Source organism: Mesoplodon mirus, assembly GCF_964341445.2.
Source record: "Mesoplodon mirus genome assembly, chromosome: 6".
NCBI lineage: Eukaryota > Metazoa > Chordata > Mammalia > Artiodactyla > Ziphiidae > Mesoplodon > Mesoplodon mirus.
This window is the reverse complement of record NC_138982.1, coordinates 47,033,832-47,056,177: the sequence shown is the minus strand read 5'-3', so window position 1 is coordinate 47,056,177 and position 22,346 is coordinate 47,033,832. Positions and strand designations below refer to the sequence as shown.

The following is a 22,346-nucleotide window of genomic DNA, read 5'->3' as shown; positions in this document are numbered from 1 at the left end:
AGGCAAAAAGAGGGGGTGGAGTAATTTATGTTAATTGGAGATAACAAAAAATAATATCCATATTCTCATCTCCGAGAGGTAGCACTGTGGCATTTGGCTTTATTCTTCCCTTTTATCCTCTAGGAATTTATTATTTCTTTTACAAAGTTGTAATCTATTTCATAGTCTGCTGTTATTACTTAATATATGGTAAACATGTTTTCCTGACATGAAATCTACAGTGAACCATAGCCATCCCACCCACATTTGAACTCTTCCTGATTTTTTACCAGTAAGTGAGATGAACATCTTTGTGGCTATATAAGCACATCTGTGATCAGCTCCTGATAATAAATTCTTATACAGTTGCTTATTTTTAAGAGTAAACATTTTGAATCTTTCACTCAGTACAACCATTTCTTTGTAGAACCCATTCTGTCTATTCCAGTTTCAGGTGGAAAGCCTTACCACACAAGCTGAAACTGTCCTTACTAAGTTTAGAAAGCCATAAGGTTTATGGCTGGCATAAGCCTCTTAAGGGGTCATTTATATTCGTTTAATTGATGAACCATAATCCAGTGATTCCTCTAGGCTTAGAAACTTTTTTTTTTTGATACAGTAAGATCAGACTGTTAGGGGCAGATTTAATGTTAATTATGAGAGACTGATAAACTCATTTATCTTTTAGTTTATATACATGTATTGGCAATAAGAAGTGGAACTGTCAAACAGACTAGATATTTTAAGTCAACCTTTCCAGCATATTCTCTTACTATGTGCAGGTTACCAGTTGGGAAGCCAAAGTTTTCAAAAAGGTTGCTTAGAATCCAAACAAAGGGATCTAGTAGATCTTTAGAACCAGAGTCTTCTCAGCTAGTATGGCTTGAGAAAGTCTCACCCACCATGAAATATTCTTAACCAAAAACCCAGTAACGTTCTAGTTAGCTTACCTAAGGTTTCTCTTTTCCTTTAGACAATAACTTGAATGGGCACAGAAAATGTTTGCCTCTGTGATTATTATTTACTCTTTCATTCATTTGTTCATTCATTTACTTCTTGCTTCTAGGGCTGACCAATCCCCTCTTCTGATATATAGTTAATATATTAAGTTTAGTAACTGTCATATCCTGCAGACGAGAGAGCCATTCGCTCTCTTTATGGCTTAAAGTATCATATCTCTATTTAAGTTCATTTTTTGGTGTGATGGCTTGGTTTTCAGGTATTTTTGAGTCTTGGAATGGTAAATAGACTATGTCACTAACTCCTCCCCCTTCTCGCAACTTCCCACTATATGGAAACATTTCCTTTTGTGTTTTTTAAATATATTGTTATTTTTCTTATTAGCCAGGATCACCTTTTGACCCCTTTTTTTTTAAGATATTGTTTGTTTGTTTGTTTTAATGAATTTATTTATTTATTTTTGGCTGTGTTGGGTCTTCGTTTCTGTGCAAGGGCTTTCTCTAGTTGCGGTGAGCGGAGGCCACTCTTCATCGCGGTGCGCGGGCCTCTCACTGTCGTGGCCTTCTCTTGTTGCGGAGCACAGGCTCCAGACGCGCAGGCTCAGTAGCTGTGGTGCACGGGCTTAGTTGCACCGCGGCATGTGGGATTTTCCCAGACCAGGGCTCGAACCCGTGTCCCCTGCATTGGCAGGCAGATTCTCAACCACTGCACCACTAGGGAAGCCCTGACCCCTTTTTGTTGATGAAAGTTAGTTTGGCAGTTCATCTGTCTCTGGCATGTTTGCATTGATAATAAGTGGGTCTGTTATTTCAGCTAGCAAGTCCTTTATTTCACCTTTTGAGATTTTTAACTGAACCTGGTAATTACTATCCATTTTACTGATTTGGTTTAGAATATTCTGTGGATTTATAATTATTTTATATTTCACATAAATCAAAGAATGTGACCTTTTAATTTGATCTTTTCTCAAGTTTATGATAAAAGAGTGCGATGACTTTTTAAAAAATATTTACCAATGTAGAAAAAAGATAATTTGCTTGTCACACTTTCATAGGAACAAATGGTGAGACATAATACTAAAGCAGCAAATATTTGTTAGTTTGTCACAGCAGAAAATCAGAATTTTCATTTAAAAGGGTTAATAAAGTAACATTCACTCTAAAAAATAGATTGCATGGGTATCCAGAATTTTATTCATCCTATACTATCATCTTGGCCGCTTTTTTATTCTAGTCACCGTTATCAGCTGCAGCAACTCATTTCCTTTAAGGCAGTCATCTTCCTGCCTGAGATAAGTATTTTTCTGAGCTCAAGAAATAAAAATAACTATTTTATTGAGTTAACAGTCTCTAATGAGAACACCAGACTTGTCTCTAATTAAGTTAAAAGCCATTTGGTTGCAAATAAGATCTTCAGTCCGGCAAAACTACTAGTTTGCTGATCCTTTCAGATACTTACACATATAGACAGTAAAATAATCCCTTATTTAGTGAGACTAAATGTTTTAGCCATTAGCTTTTTGTGCTGTTTTCTCTTCTTGTTCCAAGGTGCAAAACAGACAATATATGTTTACTGGGCTAAGAAGTCTTGAAAAAGCAAGCAAGTTCAAGCAAAGGGAAAGTATAAAACAAGTAAAATGCTATAAGGAAAGTATAAAACAAATTTCTGTCAAAATTCTATGTAATAATTAACTTGATTTTGTATTAAAACTATCAGGAGTGACTGAACCCCAGTGACAGTATTTAACAATTTTTGTTTTGCTCAATCAGTAAATAAGACTTTTAGGAATATCACGTGGGTTTGTCTTAGAAGTATTTTAAGTAAGATTTTAGGAAATAATACGTCTATGGAAAGAAGGATAAATTAGTCATTAGTTATACTACTAAATGTCTGGTGCTATCCACTATTTACTTTCAATATTTTCATTTGGCAATTATTTGGAAAATAGTAAATATTATTGATAGTATTTGAGTCCTTCTGAGAATATTTTACTATATTCTAGTTTAGGGTAATATAATTTGCTGGGTTCCTAAAAGTAATTTTTATTGCATCTGTGAACAAAATTCTTTTCTACAATATATATTTCTGATTTTATAATGGAAAAAGTATGCCTGGCATGGACTAGGTGAATGATTGTTAGTTGAAATAGCTGTGAGTAAGTGTAGCTAGAATGTAGCAGCTCTGTTAAAGGGACATACCAATGTTGCTTTACTTTGTTTTTTCCTAGTGTAATTGTAAAACATCACTCTAAAACTACAAATAAGTGTTCTGATGTTGTCTTTTTTCCCTCCACATTTAAGTAAGAGAAGAGGCATTGTTAGCATTTTTCTTTGTGAGACTTAATATCGTAGCAGTCATAAAATGCAATTACAAGACTTTTTCATTTCCACGAGCCTTATGAACAAAAAGAAAAGGCTTGGATAAGCTTTTAGTTTTTCCTGTCAGTATCTTTTTAAACTACAAAGTAAAAGAAGCCAGTAATTAATGTAAACTTTGGATTCCCTTAGTGCTCTTAAAAGTTGTCTCTTCCACTCTAAAAGTAGCCCATGCTCATTATCGTTTTGAAAATTTGTGTTGATATAAAGGAGGAAGCCACACAATCCAGAGAAAACCATCATTAGCACTTTGGTATGCTCTCTCCAGACCCATTATTTACATAGTATTGATCAGACCTGTACAATTTTTCATCTTGCTTTTTTCCTTTAGCATCCTTTGTTATAAACTCTGTTAACATCTTTAGTGACCACCCAACACTTTGAATTGGATTACCTTAATTTACTTAACTTTAGAAAAATTACTTTTAGGGAATTCCCTGGCGGTCCAGTGGTTAGGACTCTGCGCTTTCACTGCTTAGGGCTCAGGTTCAATCCCTCGTCAGGGAACTAAAATCCCACAAGCCATGAGGCACAGCCCAAAAACAGTTTGTTTATTTATTTATTTATTTTGCGGTACGCGGGCCTCTCACTGTTGTGGCCTCTCCCGTTGCGGAGCACAGGCTCCGGACGCGCAGGCCCAGCCGCTTCCCTGGTGGCGCAGTGGTTGAGAGTCCGCCTGCCGATGCAGGGGACACGGGTTCGTGCCCCGGTCCGGGAGGATCCCACATGCCGCGGAGCGGCGGGGCCCGTGAGCCATGGCCGCTGGACCTGTGCGTCCGGAGCCTGTGTTCCGCAACGGGAGAGGTCACAACAGTGAGAGGCCCGCGTACAGCAAAAAAAAAAAAAAAAAGTGTCTGAACAAGTATATATACTTCTCTAAAGGGTACTTAGATTGTACTCTGAATGTTTTTTTAGAACCAGCAATCTGATGAAAAAGCTCCATTTTCCTACACTTAGAAAAAGTGCATTATCTTACCTTGTGTGGTTATGCATATCTGGATTGCTGCAAAACTGCATTTGAAAGTCATCCTTGATATTACCAGGGTTCCAATTGAATTAGGTAGGATCTTTGGACCATTTTATAACTTTTAAGGTAAAACTCATAGAAAAAAAATTACCCATAGAAATTTTCTGTGGAAAGATGATGTCACTAGATCACTTGTAAATGTTCTCAAAGTAAGTAATTAGCAAGCTGTATTAGTTGGCATATACTGAGAGAATAAACTTAACAGTTTACTTTATAATAGTGTTCTACTTTCTTTATGACAATGGTATGCTTTTAGGGTTTTAAACAATCTTGAGGGTATTTTAATTTATTATTTTTGCATTCTTATAATAATTATTTTAGGTCAACTGGCTATTCTGAGGTGATAGTTGTCGTTGGAGGCTGTGAACGAGTTGGGGGATTTAATCTTCCATACACTGAGTGCTATGATCCTGTGACAGGAGAGTGGAAGTCTTTGGCTAAGCTTCCAGAATTTACCAAATCAGAGTATGCGGTCTGTGCTCTAAGGAATGACATTCTTGTTTCAGGTAAATAAAGAATTATTACAGTAGCTACTTTTAATTTAATCACAGCTTGGCCATTTTAAACCATAACAGTGCCTCAAAAGAAAACAGTGAAAGTAGATATGCCCACCTTAGGCAGATCGTATTATACAACAAATAAAACTGAAAATGACTTTTTGCTCTTAAAAACAGGCACAAGATGATGCAGAATGATTTACAAAAGATTCTCCAGAAAATGCCTTCAACTATATCATATTTTTAAAATTTATTTTATTGATTTACAATGTGTTAATATCTACTGTATAACAAAGTGATTCAGTTATCATATATAAATTCTTTTTCATATTCTTTTCCATTTTAGTTTATCACAGGATATTGACTATGTTCCCTGCACTAAACGATAGGCCATATCATATTTTAAATGCTCTCAAATGCATATAGAATATGGTACAATTTTTAAAACTTTTACCTGTTTACTTTGTTTTAAGGAACACAGTAACGTATGCAAAATGAAAAGTACTCAGTTAATCATCTCTAATCCACCCATGTTTTCTGAAATTCTCCCCAAAGCTTATGAAATAGGATTTTCCTTAAAATTCCTAACTTGAACTTTCATTATAATATGTGATATGTTACCTCTAAAATCAAACAGACAATAAAGTGACAGACTTATATACAAAGTATAACTATAGGATCTATAATCTGAAGTTTAATTAAGTTTGTTAATTAATTTGTTAAATAATTTTACCACCTTTGCAGGTTACTATATTACTACACATTGAACAGTATAACAACACATACTTTATTTTGTACAATGGTATACTTTTTAAAAAACGGGTGATTTTTAAAAATCTTTCTAGAATAATTCTTTTGTCCGGGTGCTTCTGTTGTCTGACTCTTAAATGAACAGTCTTACACATTTGGTAAATTCATATTCTACATTTTATTATTTGGGGCATATAGTTATTATTTCTCAGGATAACAACTGACAAAGTTAAATCTGCTCTGTAGGACCATTTCCATTTTAAGTTTTAAGAGGGTCCTTGTTTCATTTATTGAACTGAATTCTCAAATTCTCGGACTGGGTGAATAGCTCAATGTTTTCATTATCTATGCCTTTGGCAAAGATCCCTTGGTGATATACATGTTAGTGTGTGCGCATTGTTTTGCATTTAAAGGTGGAAGAATCAATGGCCGTGATGTCTGGATTTATAACTCACAGTTAAATATTTGGATCAGAGTTGCTTCTCTAAATAAAGGCAGATGGCGTCACAAAATGGCTGTCCTCCTTGGTAAAGTAAGAGAAATCACTTTTTATTATTATTGCTGTTACATTTCCAGAATGCATACCACAGATGAATTCTTGATTTTACTCACCCTCTGGGTATTTTGGACTCAGATTGTATTTCCTTCCATTTCTAACCTCAATACATAAACTGAAGATACAAACAATTGGACACTGTACTTTTGAATGGGTATTTTGTTCTCCCAACTAGGAATTTGTAGCAGTGCAGCACATTTCTCTCCTCAGGCACCAGTGCAGTCTAAATAACTGAGAAACATTGGAAAATAAAGGAGTTACACCAAGTACAAAAACAGGCCAATGTCTAATCCAAGCAATCTTTTTCCTTTTACTGACTTTGGCATTCAGGCCAAGATATATTTATGTAGAGTGATATTATTTTATCTTTTTTATTTGTATAAGTAGGGACAAAACAAATAAGTGTTAAGATAAACTCACCAAAATATTTTAAAGCAAACTTATTATTGGCTGCAGCTAATAAATACGAAAAACATATAATTTGATTCTGGACCATTTACTGTCCTTAGGAACTTGAGAATCACTTGTAGACTAGTGATTTTTGAATCACTAGTAGACAAGTAACTTTTTTGAAGTTAAATCTAATATAAAAAGCTATTACATAAAGCAGATAAAAATGCAGCTGTGTATCAAGGGCTAACTTGGACTCTTTAGCCCTTCCCTGCCTCTGTCTCTATCAGCTCCTCCAAAGCCACTTCAAATTAATGAGCAATCTAAATAAAAGCAGCATACTTGCTCGCACGTTTTTTTTGAAGTATAGATGATTTACAATATTGTGTTCAAGTGTACAGCATAGTGATTCGTGTTTTAGGGGTGTTGTTTGTTTGCAGCTTATATTCCATTATAGGTTATCATAAGATATTGAATATACTGCACATATATTTTTGTCTGGTTCCCTAGGACTCTCTTCTAAAACGATTGCTGCCTCTTAAGCCCTCTCTTGAAGACATTTTAGAGCCACCAGTGAGAAAGCAGAACTGCCCTAGTTGGAACAGAGATAATGCCAGGAACCCTTCCTACTCAGCCACGCATCATTTCTCATTCCCTCCTCCTATCTCCCCACAGAAGCGTCTTGAAATCTCTATACTATAGAATAATAGAGCTTCTCAAAGCGCAGTTTGAAAGCTATTGTTAATTCCTAAGGGTATTGATCTACTGTGTTGCTGCTGTCTATAAGACCAGTGAAATAATGAGGACTTGGAGGTAGATGTAATGGAAATAAAATACTAATAGAGTATTTTCTAAAACCACTGGTTTGTTAGTACAGTTTGTTAGTACAGTTATACAGTTTTGGTAGCTGTACCTCAAGGATGACAAAATGTTACTGGAAAGGGGCAGCTAAAATAATTAAGGGGTTGAAAAGAGATGAGGTCTGACTAAAAACATTATAATTATTTAGTCTGAACATACAGAGGCATATGAAAAAGATTGATATCTCAAATATCATATATGCATTGATGAACACAAATTTATTTGACAAATATTAGTATATTTGACTTGAAGGTGCCCAAAACTTGGAAGCACTAAATCAAGAAATAAAAGGAATCCTTCCTACCTTATACAGCAAGTACTCAATTCATGGAAAACAGTTATCCCAAAAATTACAATATAGGCTGAATTAAAACACAGAAAGTTATTTAAAGTTGTAAATGCACTCTGTTAAGGAAACCTAGGATGATTTGGAATATAGAATCTTAGAGCAAGAAGACATCTTAGAGGGCTTCCCTGGTGGCGCAGTGGTTGAGAGTCCGTCTGCCGATGCAGGGGACACGGGTTCGTGCCCCGGTCTGGGAAAATCCCACATGCCGCGGAGCGGCTGGGCCCGTGAGCCATGGCTGCTGAGCCTGCGTGTCCGGAGCCTGTGCTCCGCAACGGGAGAGGCCACAACAGTGAGAGGCCCGCGTACCGCAAAAAAAAAAAAAAAAAAAAAAAAAAAAAAAAAGACATCTTAGAGAATATTTAATGTAACTTCTTTAGTTTACAAAGAAACTGAATCCAGAGAGATCGAGTCATTTGCCCAAGGTTGCACAGAAAGTGATAAAGCACAGCAAAAGCTCAGATTTTCCTAATCTAGAGGCCTTTTATCTTAAGGCGCACAGCATATATTTTTAGTTTATGCATGTAGGGGAATAGTAATAAAGTTTAATCTTCAAAATTATATTATGTGATAGGTACTATTATTGTCTACATTTTTAAATTGAGGAAATTAAGATGGAGTCTCAGGATAGGTAAACTGCCCAAGCAAGGTCTTACTTGCAGTGGCAGAGCTAAATATGGACCTACCTCTCCCGATTCCAAAGCCCGTACCTTTGTGTACTACATTGTGCCACAGTTTCCATACCCCTTCTAGCTGCATGACCTTGAATAAGTTACTTAACCTCTCTGGGCTGCCTGGTGTTGGGAGAACAAACCCACCAACAGATAATTTTAACATAATGTGAGAAATGCAAGATTGAAATAGTATTGGCTGCTGAGGAAATTTGGAAGAGTACAGAAAGATAGATTTGTGGGCACACTTGAATGACAATGTATAAAGTTTGGCCTTGACCCTTAGGCATTCATTGTTAAACTAGTAAAAGGAGTTGATGAGGTGTTTTAGGAAGATTAATCTGTGGTTTAGAGAGTACAAGAGTGGAGACCAGGAGATTGAGAGGTATGAAATGTTATGGACCCCAAGGATGGTGGCAGTGGGAAACAAAAGGAAGGGACAGATGTGAGAGATGCTGTGAAAGAACGCTCGGTAGAACTTAACAGTTAATTAGATATGGATGCAGGAAAGAGCTGATGATGACTGTTCATTAAAAGAATTATAGATGTTAAATAGGAGAGTTTTTTTTTTTTCTTTTTTAGGAGAGCTTCTACAGGTTAAAAGTTTCTTGTGTATCTCGTGATGCTTAATGGATGATTCTGCATGTAACTGATTTAATTAATGGCTTGTTGATTAGTTCATCTTCCCTACCTTCCTCATATTTGTGAAAAGAAAATGTACATGGAAGCCCTTTGAAATACACAATCTAGAGTTCATAATGCATCAGGTACTTTTCTAGGTACTGCAGGGACTAAATTAAAGAACAAGATAGGCCCTGCCTTCAAAGATCTCACAGTCTAGTAATCCTTACTTAATACTTTAGTTTCATAGCTTTTATTACTTTATAATATTCAAATATTTTCACCATCCATGAGTATGAGCATTTATGCTAAATCCTGTAATTCTCAATGCAAGCAGTACTGCTCCTAAGGGGATGAAGATTGGTTCTTGGGCGGGTAAAAAAAATCATACTGTTTTGTGTATAAAGCACAGATACAATATATAAACAGATATACAATATATCTGTGGTATTAAAAATTTCGTTGGAGGGGGCTACTATGAAAAAAATGTCTAAAAAGGCTCCTTGGTGGTAGTGAGAGAATGATAATTTTTTTTAAAGGTCCAGAAACTGAGCTAAATATATTGCAATTACAGTTACCAAGGGCTTTTTAAAGGGGAGAGATCCCTTAATTCTTTAGCTAACTAGTTAAAAATTCAAAATTTTGATAATTAAGATTTCTCCATGTATTTTACATATAGGTATATGTTGTTGGAGGCTATGATGGGCAAAACAGACTTAGCAGCGTAGAGTGTTATGATTCCTTTTCAAATCGATGGACTGAAGTTGCCCCCCTTAAGGAAGCAGTGAGTTCTCCTGCCGTGACTAGCTGTATAGGCAAATTGTTTGTGATTGGTGGAGGACCTGATGATAATACTTGTTCTGATAAGGTAAGCCATGCTCTCTCTCTCTTTTTTTTTTTAATAGAAATTACCGATGATATACACAAGAAGAGAAATATGGAAGGCCTATCAAGTAGGTAGTTTGGTCCCTTAGTGTGAGGGGGCTTTTAAAAATTGTCTGGTACTTTATACTTTGGGAGGAAAACATTGAGTTTCAAGTTACTAAAATGAGATCATAATATATCCAACAATTTTCTGTTAAAAGTGTGATCCAGTCTTTTTGAGATGAGACTGATCTCAGCGTTGTACTATACACCATTTAAAAACTTTTTACTGGTATAGTTTACAAAATCAAAAAATTATTCACATAAAACAATTGGGGAGTGAATTAGCAAAGGGTAAGACACTGTACTGCTTCCAACTGTGTCATTTTCTGCATACTTTGAAAATATTCTTAGAACAAAGAAAAGAAAAGAAAACCTCTCTAATGTAAATATAGGATGGCTCAAAGCTGCTGCAGTTCATTGAATTCCTGAGACAAAAGAACATGGGCCATCCTGACATCTCAGAAAATACCCCGTTTATTCTGCAAACAAGTGTCTAATGCCTAATTCATTTAGCAATAGTTTACTGAACTTTGTCAATCAATAAATTCTTTTTCTAAATTAAATTTTAATATAATGTCAAATGTTACATATTTAGAATTCATTAATTCAGAATTTGTGATAATTCAAAGTATACTGAATTGAGGTTCGCTGGTGTTCTTCTGAAGAAAGGACTCCCTAAACATGTAAAGAAATTATATTCAAATTGAGGCATACTTATCCTATATAACAGAATTTATAAGACTTATTTTTAATGGAAAAAAAAAGCAAACCTGCTAGCCATTCAACTTGGAAACGGTCTGTGTTTGTTTCTTACTCTATTCTGCTTGATAGTAATAAATTTGTATTTCTTTTGAGAATTTCATAATTCAGATATTTTACTCTCAAGCCAACCTCCCTTAATTCTGTGAATTAATGGGATTTTATTTTTAATCATGTTTCTGTATATTGGCAGATTTTTTATTACATAAATTTGCATTTTTGTTGAGAAAGTTTAATTAAGTACTTCTATATATTATTAGGTTCAATCTTATGATCCAGAAACCAATTCTTGGCTACTTCGTGCAGCTATCCCAATTGCCAAGAGGTGTATAACAGCCGTATCCTTAAACAACCTGATATATGTTGCTGGTGGACTGACCAAGGCAATATACTGTTATGATCCAGTTGAAGATTACTGGATGCATGTACAGAATACATTCAGCCGACAGGTAATAACATAAAACAATCCAAAAGAATAATCAATGTAGAGAGACCAAGTACAGGACCAGTATGAATATACAGTAACTTCACTATTTATGTGTTTCATGTATTCTTGGATTATTTCCAAAAAAAAATTTTTTTTTAAATAAATAAATTTATTTATTTATTTTTGTCTGCGTCGGGTCTTCGTTGCTGCCCATGGGCTTTCTCTAGTGCGGAGAGCGGGGGCTACTCTTCGTTGCAGTGCGCGGGCTTCTCATTGCGGTGGCTTCTCTTGTTGTGGAGCACGGGCTCTAGGCGCGCAGGCTTTAGTAGTCGTGGCATGCGGGCTCCAGAGTGCAGGCTCAGTAGTTGTGGCACACGGGCTTAGTTGCTCTGCGTCACGTGTGATCTTCCTGGACCAGGGCTCAAACCCATGTCCCCTGCATTGGCAGACGGTTTCTTAACCACTGAGCCACCAGAGAAGTCCCTCAAAAATTGTTTAAACTCCACATAAAGCATATGGTATTCATGTTTTGAACTCCTTCCAAGGAATTTATTGAAATAACTTACTTTTGTTTTTAATTTTTTAATTAATTTTTATTGGAGTATGGTTGGTTTACAATGCTGTGTTAGCCTCCAATGTACAACAGAATGAATCAGCCATACACATACAGGTATCCCCTCCCTTTTGGACTTCCCTCCCTATAATAACTTACTTTTTACCATCCCATGGTAAAGTAGGTATTGCTTTTGGGCTGTTGGGTTTTTTTCCCCTTGACCTTTTTGAGACTCCTACTCCAGTTCTTATCCCTCTCTCTAGCACATTTTCAAAAGAGAAGAAATGCTCTCAAACTGGTTTCTTTCCTTCTGCAGTTAGAAACTAGGTAATTTGTTGTTTTTGTTATAAAGAAAATGGCTATACTTGGGTCTCTTTCATCCACACTACACTTGTACCCTTATACGGCCTCTACCCCTGCCCCATAAAGGCCTTCCCTTGGCCTTTTGTTTCATGGCTCTACCCTCTTTCCTTCCACCATCAAAATGCTTGATGGCTCTGATGCTGGGAATCTGGCTCTACCTATACCACTCTAGGGATATTGTACTCCCAAAGGTCATTAATAATCTCCTGAGTCTCATTCGTGTTCTCTTGTTTTTTCTCCCCAACCCTTAAATACGGGTATTCCTTGAGCCTCTTTCCCCTGCCCTTTTTCCAGTTTATACTCCGTTCCTGAGTGATCACATTTACTGCTCAGTACTGATGACTTCAAATCTTATTCTCCATTAAAGCCTCTGTCCTGTGCTCCAGACTCAAATTTCCAACTGCCTATTTGATGTTTTCCATGGCGTTCCAAGACTTCAGACTTAAAACAGAATTCACCTTCTTCCCCAAGTTTACTTTTTCTGTTTCCAAACAACCTAGTGAATAGAAAAACTCTGTTTCTCCCTGACAACACTTCTGACACCAGACATGTGGGTTTATTCCCACACCAACCAATCTCTGTCTTCAGCTGGCGTCTTACAATTCAATTCATTTCTGACATGACCTGAAATTTGCTTCAGGTTCCACAGGTTAAGGACTCAGTCCCACAAGACTGCCACCACTTCACATGCCAGTCACAAGTCTCAGGTTTTCACCAGTACTTCTGACAAATCAGCTATAAATCAAGGTTTCCACAGCCCCCTCCTTGGATTCAGTAATTATGCTCAGGAAAACACTTACTTATGTTTACAGGTTTGTTATATGATAAAGTGTGTTACAAAGGACATAGATGAACAGCCAGATAAAGAAGTACCTAAGGTCAGGTCTGGAAGGGTCCTAAGCAGAGAACCTTCTGTCCTCATGGATTTGAGGTGCACCACCCTCCTGGGACATGGGTGTGTTTACCAACCTAGAAGCTCTCCAAATCCTATACTTTTGGGATTTTTATGGAGGCTTTATCATGTAGACATGATCAGTTATAATTCAGTTTCCAGCCCTGCTCCCCTCTCCAGAGAAGGGAGGGTGGGGTGAAACTTACAAGCCTCTAATTATGGCTTGGTTTCTCTGGTGACCAATCCCCATCTAGGAGCCCAGCAACAGTCCCTCCTTAGAACAAAAGACACTCCCATCAACCAGGAAATTGCAAGGGATTTAGGAGCTCTGTCAGGAACTGGGGGCAGAGGCTGATATGTATTTTCTATTATTTCATACCTAGAAAATTAATTTTTAAAATTTTTCTTGCTTTCTCTTAAATTGAATCAATCCATCATATCAGTTCTGTGTCCTCAAGAGTTTCTCCTATTCTTTTCCATTCCTGTGGTTCCTGCTTTTGTTCAGGTTCTCATCAGTTCTTACCGAAACTAAAACAGTATTTTCTAAGTAGTGTTCCTTTCTCTAATGTCTTGCTTTTCTAACCCATTTTACCACCAGTTATTTTTCAGCAAATCTAATTATGTCTCTTCTCTGGAAATGTACTGAATAAAATCTAAAAGTTTTCCCACTTCATTCTAGGTCTTCTGTTGTCTGACCTCTTCTTGCCTTTTCAGCTTCACTTTCTTCACCTTTACCCAAATTACATTGTGTCTGTTGCTTGCATTTGCTATCCAGATGGTATGTGTTCTTGCCTTGATTCATGTTGTCCTCTTAGCCTTTAATGCCTTTTCTACCTTCTCTATTTGTAATTCTACTCTACTCATCTTTCAAGTACCACTTCACAGTTACAACAAACTGAGGTTGCCCTGTTAAGAATTAATCTCTTGTTTTTCTGATCTGTCACTACTCTTACACCTCTATTATGCAAGTGATAAATTTCCTTATAGTTATAAATGTTCATTTCTATACTGGAATTCAGTCTTCTTAAGGATACTATGTTTTCTAACTCATGTATCTTGCATTGATTGATTGGTGCTCGGTAAAAATTTTTTTTTTTTTTTTTTTTTTTTGGCTGCATTGGGTCTTCATTGCTGTGCTCGGGCTTTCTCTAGCTGCGGAGAGCAGGGGCGAGTCTTCGTTGCGGTCTGCGGGCTTCTCATTGTGGTGGCTTTTCCTGTTGCAGAGCACAGGCTCTAGGCATGCGGACTTCAGTAGTTGTGGCACGTGGGCTCAGTAGTTGTGGCTCACAGGCTCTAGAGCACAGGCTCAGTAGTGGTGGCGCACGGGCTTAGTTGCTCCCCGGCATGTGGAATCCTTCCGGACCAGGGCTTGAACCCATGTCCCCTGCAGTGATAGGCAGATTCTTAACCACTGCGCCACCAGGGAAGTGCTGCCTACCCTTTTAATACTAATCAAATGAAAAACGATAAATCAACTGTAATTTCATGGTAGACAGCTATTTGAGTCAAAGGTTGTGGGTTTTTTAAATGCTTAGAATGTTGAATGACAAAAAAAGAACTGAAAAAATGAGCTCTTTTTTTCCAGTCCTAACGGACCCAGACTTTTTCTCTGTTTTTACCTCGCCATTTCCATGCCTTTTGACTTTGCATAATTCCTAAATTCCACAACTTGCTATATTAAACATATTTTGCTTTTTAACTTTCATTAGGAACGTATTTTTTTTTACTGACTGATGAAGATTTTTTTTTTTACCCTTCTTCAGCGGACTAGGTATTTAAAATGTCATTAAAGTTTAGAATAATAATTGAAAAGAAATCTGATTCTTTTTCTTTATTGTTGGCATTTTAACATTTAAGCATTAAGCATTATAAAAAATAGTAATTAAGGAGAGGGGTATATTTTACAATATTAAGATTGTGTTTCATTTAAATCATGAGAACTAACATTAAAACTTCATGTATTAATGAATTATTTTTCTTACTGGCTGCCATTACTCTTGAGACTCTCATAGAGTGAAATAAACTACTATGCAAGTAATTTCCTGATATGAATGAACATCTGTTCTGAAGGTTGCTTGCTTCATTTAATTCTGAGCACTATTTATGAAATTATGTTAATAACAAGATCCTATAATTATATAGTTTAAGAATCATCATCAAAGTGACTGTAAAGTTCAATAGTGCAAGCCAGCTTGTACTTGAAAACTAAGGATGTTGTCTTTTATTGTGTTCAGAACTTTCAGAATTTATAGAAAGAGCTCATTGTGCTTTAGATGGAAAATGTTATAGTCTGGCACATAATTGGTACAATTCATGGGTGGTATTTTACATAAAAGTTTGTCATTCACTGATGATAATGGGCCCCAAGTCAATATGGGTGTATATAAACTCTAACGTAGACATTTTAAAATACTCACTAATTCTTCTAGACCCAAAGATACTATCCTCTATTATAGAAATCCACCAAGATTTAATTTTTTCTACAAGAGTGAAATTTATGTATAGCAAATCTGATCAAGTAAAAATTTTTATTGTACTCGCTGGTAGAACCCATCTCATTGTTGGTTATGTGGAAACAGGATAATAATATGCAATAACTTTCTAAATTAAAGTGAAATTTAAATGGAAGAATAATTGACCTGCAGCATAACCAGATTCATGCAATAGTCAGACAATTTTAGTGTAATTTCTTTCTTTGAAGAATCACTCTTATCCTTGCAAGAGTATTTGTTTTATATAGTAATTGTATTATTGACAGAGAAGAGTAAAATTTAGCTAAGAGTCTCATTGCATGGAAAGTTAACTATAAAATGTTATCTGGGGAGTTTCTGTGCCCCATCCAAGGTCCCTAATAACAGTGCTTCTTTAATTTGGTTATAACTCATTCATTCATTCAACTTGTGGGTAATCCCATATAATGAATAATGTTCCATATAATGAATAATGTTCCTACCCCTTGATCATGTAATAGCCACTTTCTATAATAAAGGACCTTCCTGTAATAGGAGAAGCAAGTCTTCAAGGATGTTTTTGTTCAACTACCATTAAGTTAACTAAAACCCTTCTCTCAGTCCACCACCCCCACTTCACCTCCCATATCTTGACCCCAATTAGTGACATATATTCTATCTTAACACTCCCTTCACCCATGCAAATTTACCTAGTATTCACACATAGAGCAGGAGTTGGGCAAAAGGGAGCTTATTATTTCATGTCTCCTCTTTTGACTGTGTTAAAGCATGTCTTATTTTACTTTTCAGTTTGCTACCAAATCTCTTACTGTCAACAGTTAATTTTTTTTTTTTTAATTTGGTTGAACAGGAAAACTGTGGTATGTCTGTATGTAATGGTAAAATATATATCCTGGGTGGAAGACGGGAAAATGGAGAAGCCACAGACACTATTCTCTGTTATGATCCTGCAACAAGTATCATCACAGGGGTAGCTGCAATGCCCAGGCCAGTGTCCTATCATGGATGTGTGACTATTCATAGATACAATGAGAAATGCTTTAAGCTCTAAAACCAGGATACCTCACCCAAGAAGCCACAGCAATCCAAGATGAGAGGTTTTAAAAACTCCAGAGTGGGAACTTGACATATCTTCTTTTTGCAATATGCACAGAAAAGTAAAAATAATAATTGTCGTGCCTTTCTCCCCAAAATATCAATCTTTCAAACTGTAATAAAGCCTTTTCTGTAATTGGGAAAAAAAAAATTTGTTGTTGTTGAAGGTAATAGTGGTCTTTGCTTGGGCTTTGAGAGTGTACCTTTGTGAGTATTTGTAAGAAACCTATGTGGAGTAGGAAATAATGTCTGCCTGCATACCTTTTAGGAATTTGTGAATGGTCTCTTCATTTATGTATGTTTATCTGCAAGACTGTATATTCCTTACTTTTTCACATATATGTGTATGTGTATATATATATATATATACACATACACATATATATATATAAAATTGCATGGCAAGTTTTCATTTAGTTTGACTCATATAATGCTTAGAATACTTAGAATCATTCTAAGGTGGAAAAACCAGTTTTAAAAATCTTTGTCACTAAACAATACATCCAAATTGATTAATTTTATTGTGGGTTTTTTTTCTGTAATTGATAAAAATGTAATGACAATCTGAATATCATAAAATACTGAATTGTTATGACTTCATTCTTAGAATTATTTTCTTATATTAAAGGTGTTTTGGGGGGAGGAGATACAAAAGCAAGTGCCCCTAAAATGGAGATTAAAATTACATGTTATTTCCTAAGAAAAAATCATCTAAGACCACTGAAGGGAAAATGACCCACTGCGGCTCTCAAAAGTATTTATATATCATCTCTAAATCCTCTAAGGGATGCGCCTTTTCTTGAACATGGCAGAAGAGTTGAAATCTACTTTGCAATATTATCTTGTGAAAAACAGGGACAGATTTTCTCCTTAGCCCAGTAGGGTTTGACCTCATTACTATGGTGCTTTGGGTGAGGACCTCTTCCTGGTTATCCTACTTTCTTGTGAACAGCTAAAAATCCTGGGAGTGTCTACTGTTAAGCTGCCCTTAAAGGATAAAGCAGGGACCACCTGTCTCAGTGGGTCCATATTTCTTTTAAAATTAGCTATTTGAAGAAACTAACAGCAGTAGTTGCAGTCTTCTAAGATAAGTCTTTCATTTGGTGCCCATTGTGTAAAATAGTGATCAATATTCTCAAGCTTCTCTACATCAAATTGCCTTTGTTTAGATGCTTCAACTCCAGTTTACAAAGCTTAGTGGTTTTCAGAGAAGAGTGTAAAACTTTTTCTAAGGCAAGTGGAATGGCAGGAACTGTAGCGTACATGATTATTGATATTCCTGGGTGGACAGATATAATTTAAAACATTTTAGGGATGTTCAGGTAGCCTGCTGTATTTCGACTTCCCCAGGCACTATTGTTGTCTGACATCGTAATTATATACTTGCCATAGGAGAAATGATGCAAATATGTGATTATAGTGTCACCAGATTTCTAACATTGATAAACTACTCCTTCTTTCTCATTTTAGAATGATGCAAAGATTTCAAATAAACCTATACAGCATCAACTTTTAATGCCTAGCTGGAATCTGAATTCTGAGGAAAACTCTAATTATCAAAGCAATTCAGAAACCAGTTTTCTACCATTTTAGTTGAAAGACAATAGTAGATACAATTGGGATACTTGTTTTAATTTTAGAGTAAACTTGTACTTCTGCATCATACCTTTTGTAGATAATGGAACCTATGTAGTTCAGAAATTCTTTGTGGTATATGAGAAAAGTGTTTTGTTAATGCTGAGAATTATACAAATGATACTTGTTATTTTCATGTGTATTTGTAAGATCATGCCCATCCATAAATAGACACTTCACACAAAGAAGACTTTCTCAACATAACCTGTATTTTAGTACTTCCGTCTATTATAAAAGTATTAACTATTTACTTGTATTTTGTTACACATTTATTTTAATGTTCAGGTGTCTGTTGTAAATTTGAAATGAAATCCTATAAAACAGAATTTGTTTAAACATGGACCTCATGCCATTATTGTTTAATTTTTTTCTCTACATAATTTAAAACTACATAAATTAAGTAGGCCACCAAGAACTTGGTTTGAATCCTATGAAATTAACAATTTTTAAAGTTACCCAACTGATACTTTAATTTCCTTTAATTATTTGTCATCCTTTACTGATTTTTGATAAATAATGATGTTAGCATTGATAAAGTAATAAAGAATTTTAGGGTATAATTAGTATATCAAAAGGGATTTATCGACCAAAATGGTATCAGATTATATTCATACTGTCATCACATAGTTGACAGATTTTCTTTTGGTGGGTGATGCTCGTATAAGCCTTTGGGTTAGCATGTATGTATATATTCAATACATGTGTGTATATATGTAGATAGATGGTATGCTCATCTACACACATACATACAGACGTCAAGAATTTTATCAGTTTCTGATCAGAAAAAGACACATAAAGTAAAAATTAGTTGACCTTATTAAATTCAATTCCAGAAGTATATTTTTTTAATTTGGGCATTTCTAGAATACTTTGTTACATATGTAAGTACATGATGAATATTAGTATGATGACTCATATACAGTCAGAATCTATATAATGCATACAGTTTTACAAGATCAGAAAACAAATTGATGGGAGATACAAGTTTGCTAAACCTAGCCATTGATATACCTCAGTGGGGAAGGAATTCAAAAGTTTTTTTGGGGGGGTCAACAGAAATGTACAGTTTTTACTCCATGAACTTTAATCATTTTTCATGTGTTCCTATATGTGAGTGAGCTATAAAGTGGTCTAATTTTTACAACAAAAAGGCCTTCTTCCTTTTCTACTCTAATCTTCCCACTGACTTTACTGCACAGGTATGAAATGGTAGCCTATTGTATCTTCAGTAACCTTTTTTTTCCCCTAGATGACTGAAATATAGGTATTTACTCCATTTAAACCAGGTGTTAACAAAAAAGTGATGTAAATACTCAGGGAGGGTATTAACTTGTCATTTTTGCCTAATTGGAGTGTTTAAAGTGCCATATCTAAGTAACTTTCAGTTCATGATTCTACAGTAAATTCAGTTTGGTAAAGGAGCTTCACACGTGGTGGTGGTTAAACATTCTTTTTTTATATTTAGAAAGATGAAAATGTTTTGTGAACTGATACATTTTCTCTTAGTGAATATGAATTGTTTATGTATCTCTACTGTCATACCCTTTTGAAATGAAACTCAGGAAAATACAAAGGTTCAATTATACTACTTTTGTCAGTGTACAAACCAGGTGTGTTTTGTTTTTTTCTTTTTTTCCTGTTGTGTGGATATGGCAATAGATTTTTTAAAAAGAAATGCTGTGAGAACCCATACATGAAAAGAGAGGGTTGAATCATCAGTGTGTGCCTTTTGTTTCTTGAGATTTACATGTGGAAAAGATACCTTCTGCTCCAGACTGTATTTTCAAAGAGAAGAGATTGCTCTTTATGTGGTGCCAAGTGATAAGATAATGTCTCTTAAAGGCTTCCTGTGGACTGCCTTTATTTTCCTAAACTCAAGACACCAGTTAACCTCAACATAATTTTGGCCTTTCTTAGAATTTCTTGTGCATTATATTGAAAACCAGGTTTACATCACCTCACCCCATTATTCCTTTTAGTTAAATAAATTCACCATACCAAGAAACCGGAATGGGGCAATTTGGTTGGCCTTTAAGGCAGTAGGTTTGACTAGCTAGCTATCTGTCACATCTAATGCTAGTCATCAGAAACCGCTTGAGCCAGGAGTGTGAATTGATAATTCCAGAGACAGTTTCAACATACTTCAGACTTTTTAAAAATGTTTTTTATGAATGTTTTACATTTGTGTGATTGCCTTAGATATTAAATATTTGTAGTGCTAAAGATCATCATTAAAAAATGTTTTGAATACCAGTAGTTATAACTTATTTTATATATCATCCCAAAGAAAAGAATTTGTTTTAATGTTTTCAAAATAACTGCATCTGAATTTGTTTATATGCCTTAAGTTCTCTAGTGCTATTTCAACTTTTCTTTCAATCTAAATAAAGCTTACCTTAGATAAGTTTCATACTTGTTTCCTATTGAGTGAATTTCCCTTCTTGAATTTTTTAATGAGCACCAGCCTTGTGGTTGCTTGAAAGAAAATGTTAAGAAAGGTTGTTGGGTGTTCGGAGTTTTATTATATTGGGGGACTTTTTTTGTTTGATGCCATGGTGCTTTTTAAGATATTAAGAAAAACATCTATCTTACGTTGATTAAACCCTTGTAAACATCATTTGCAATATCTGCATCTAAAGTCAAAAAAGTAAATCTTATTTTTGTTTCATTCTTATGTACTGTTTTGTTTGTTTGTTTTGTTTTTTCCTCTACAGGCTCTTTCATTTATCTTTCCTGAAAAAGTTCTTAGTCTTTCTTTCCCCAACACCCCTCCCTATGGTTTCTTAATTTAAATCTTGTTGAGAGTTTCTGGAGCTATCTAAGACAACACGATTATAGAGTTGAACAAAAGCATAATGTGCTTTACAGCTTGTACAGACCTGTGGCAGCCAAGTGTCTTTTGCTTTCAGATGCTCCAGAGTCTTCACAGTGGGGAAAAAAAAAAAAAAGCTTTGTATTTCTTTGTTTTCAATTTAGTTGCAGCACACTAATATGTCTTGTTTAAATATACTTTGTGCATAGTTGTCTTTAATTTTTAAAAAGTTGTATCTAATAAAAAATGTCTTTTAACCATTATTACTTGACTATGGTTGTATTAAATTTTATTTACCAAAAACTCGTTGTTTTGTCTTACGTTAAATATATTCAAGTGGTTGTTTGAAAAAGGAGTGGGGGAAATTACAAATTAATATACATATTTACTAGTGTGTTCACAAAGTAGAAGGCTAAACAAAAAACTAAAAACATTGATGTGTATGAGGAAATGGTGGCTTAGGGACAAGTAAAAAGGCAACTTCACTGCATACTCCTATAGAATTGTGTGTAATTATATATAAATATGCATATAATCAATTTTTAGTATGAACCACATGTAAGTGTTCAGAATTTTTTTATTATGATTTTAATTTTTAATTATGAAAGTGATCCATAACATTTGCACTGTAGTGTTCTTTTGATTTGGCCTTCAAAAATACCCTTATAGTAATATCAAGAGTAAAGAACTTAAGAAATTTTATTGCAGGTGTCGAAGAGGGCACATTGTTTACTGCAGAGGCAATGTCTTATTTTACATTAGCAAAAGTAAAATCTTGAAAAGATATGTTACAGAAGTGCAAGCAATGCTTAGCTTGTTACGCTTAGTTTTTATATTGTGCCATCAAAATAAAATGGCAAGTTAGAGTGTCTTAAATAATAAATGTTAAAGCTGTTTTCATTTCACTTAATTCCTCTGTAGCCACACCTGGAAAGTGGATAGGCTTCATCGGATCTGATTCCAGCCTGTGCTCTGCCATAAAGCCATTTAACCTCTCTGAGCCATACTTTCCTTATTCTAGGAAATGCAGTCATAATACTCACTTTGCAGGCTTGTTGGATAATGGGATGTTTGTTGAAGAGTGAAAAGAGTTTTGGCACAGAAGAGGAGAATATAAATGTTGATTCCTTTTCTATGCATTTTGTCCTCAGGACAAAAGTGCAGTATGCAAAGTCAGGGAAGGAGTTGAAAGAATTAAAAGCATTTGTTAGCTTATATTTGGAAAACCATGAGCAATGGGTAGAGAATAGAAGCCTCTCATAATTTAAATTTTCTCTTCAAAAAATAACCTGTACTCTTAACGGAATGAGGGGGGAAAATGGGCTAAACCTGCCTTCTGCCTCTCTGCTATTCATTAACTGTTAATGGAGACTGAGAAA

At 35.3% G+C, this 22,346-nt stretch overlaps 1 protein-coding gene across 4 annotated transcripts in view; it reads left to right on the top strand.

The window, feature by feature from the left end:
* The window catches only part of KLHL24 (kelch like family member 24), a 36,774-nt gene extending 18,277 nt beyond the window's left edge, over window positions 1-18,497 (top strand). For all 4 annotated transcript variants that reach the window (XM_082624552.1, XM_082624553.1, XM_082624551.1 and 1 more), the window contains 5 exons: window positions 4,663-4,847; window positions 6,002-6,120; window positions 9,713-9,901; window positions 10,980-11,168; window positions 16,276-18,497. In XM_082624552.1, coding sequence (XP_082480678.1) covers window positions 4,663-4,847; window positions 6,002-6,120; window positions 9,713-9,901; window positions 10,980-11,168; window positions 16,276-16,476 — 883 coding nt within the window. In that variant the 3' untranslated portion in view covers window positions 16,477-18,497. The remainder of the gene's footprint in view (window positions 1-4,662; window positions 4,848-6,001; window positions 6,121-9,712; window positions 9,902-10,979; window positions 11,169-16,275) is intronic.
* Window positions 18,498-22,346: the final 3,849 nt, after the last annotated feature.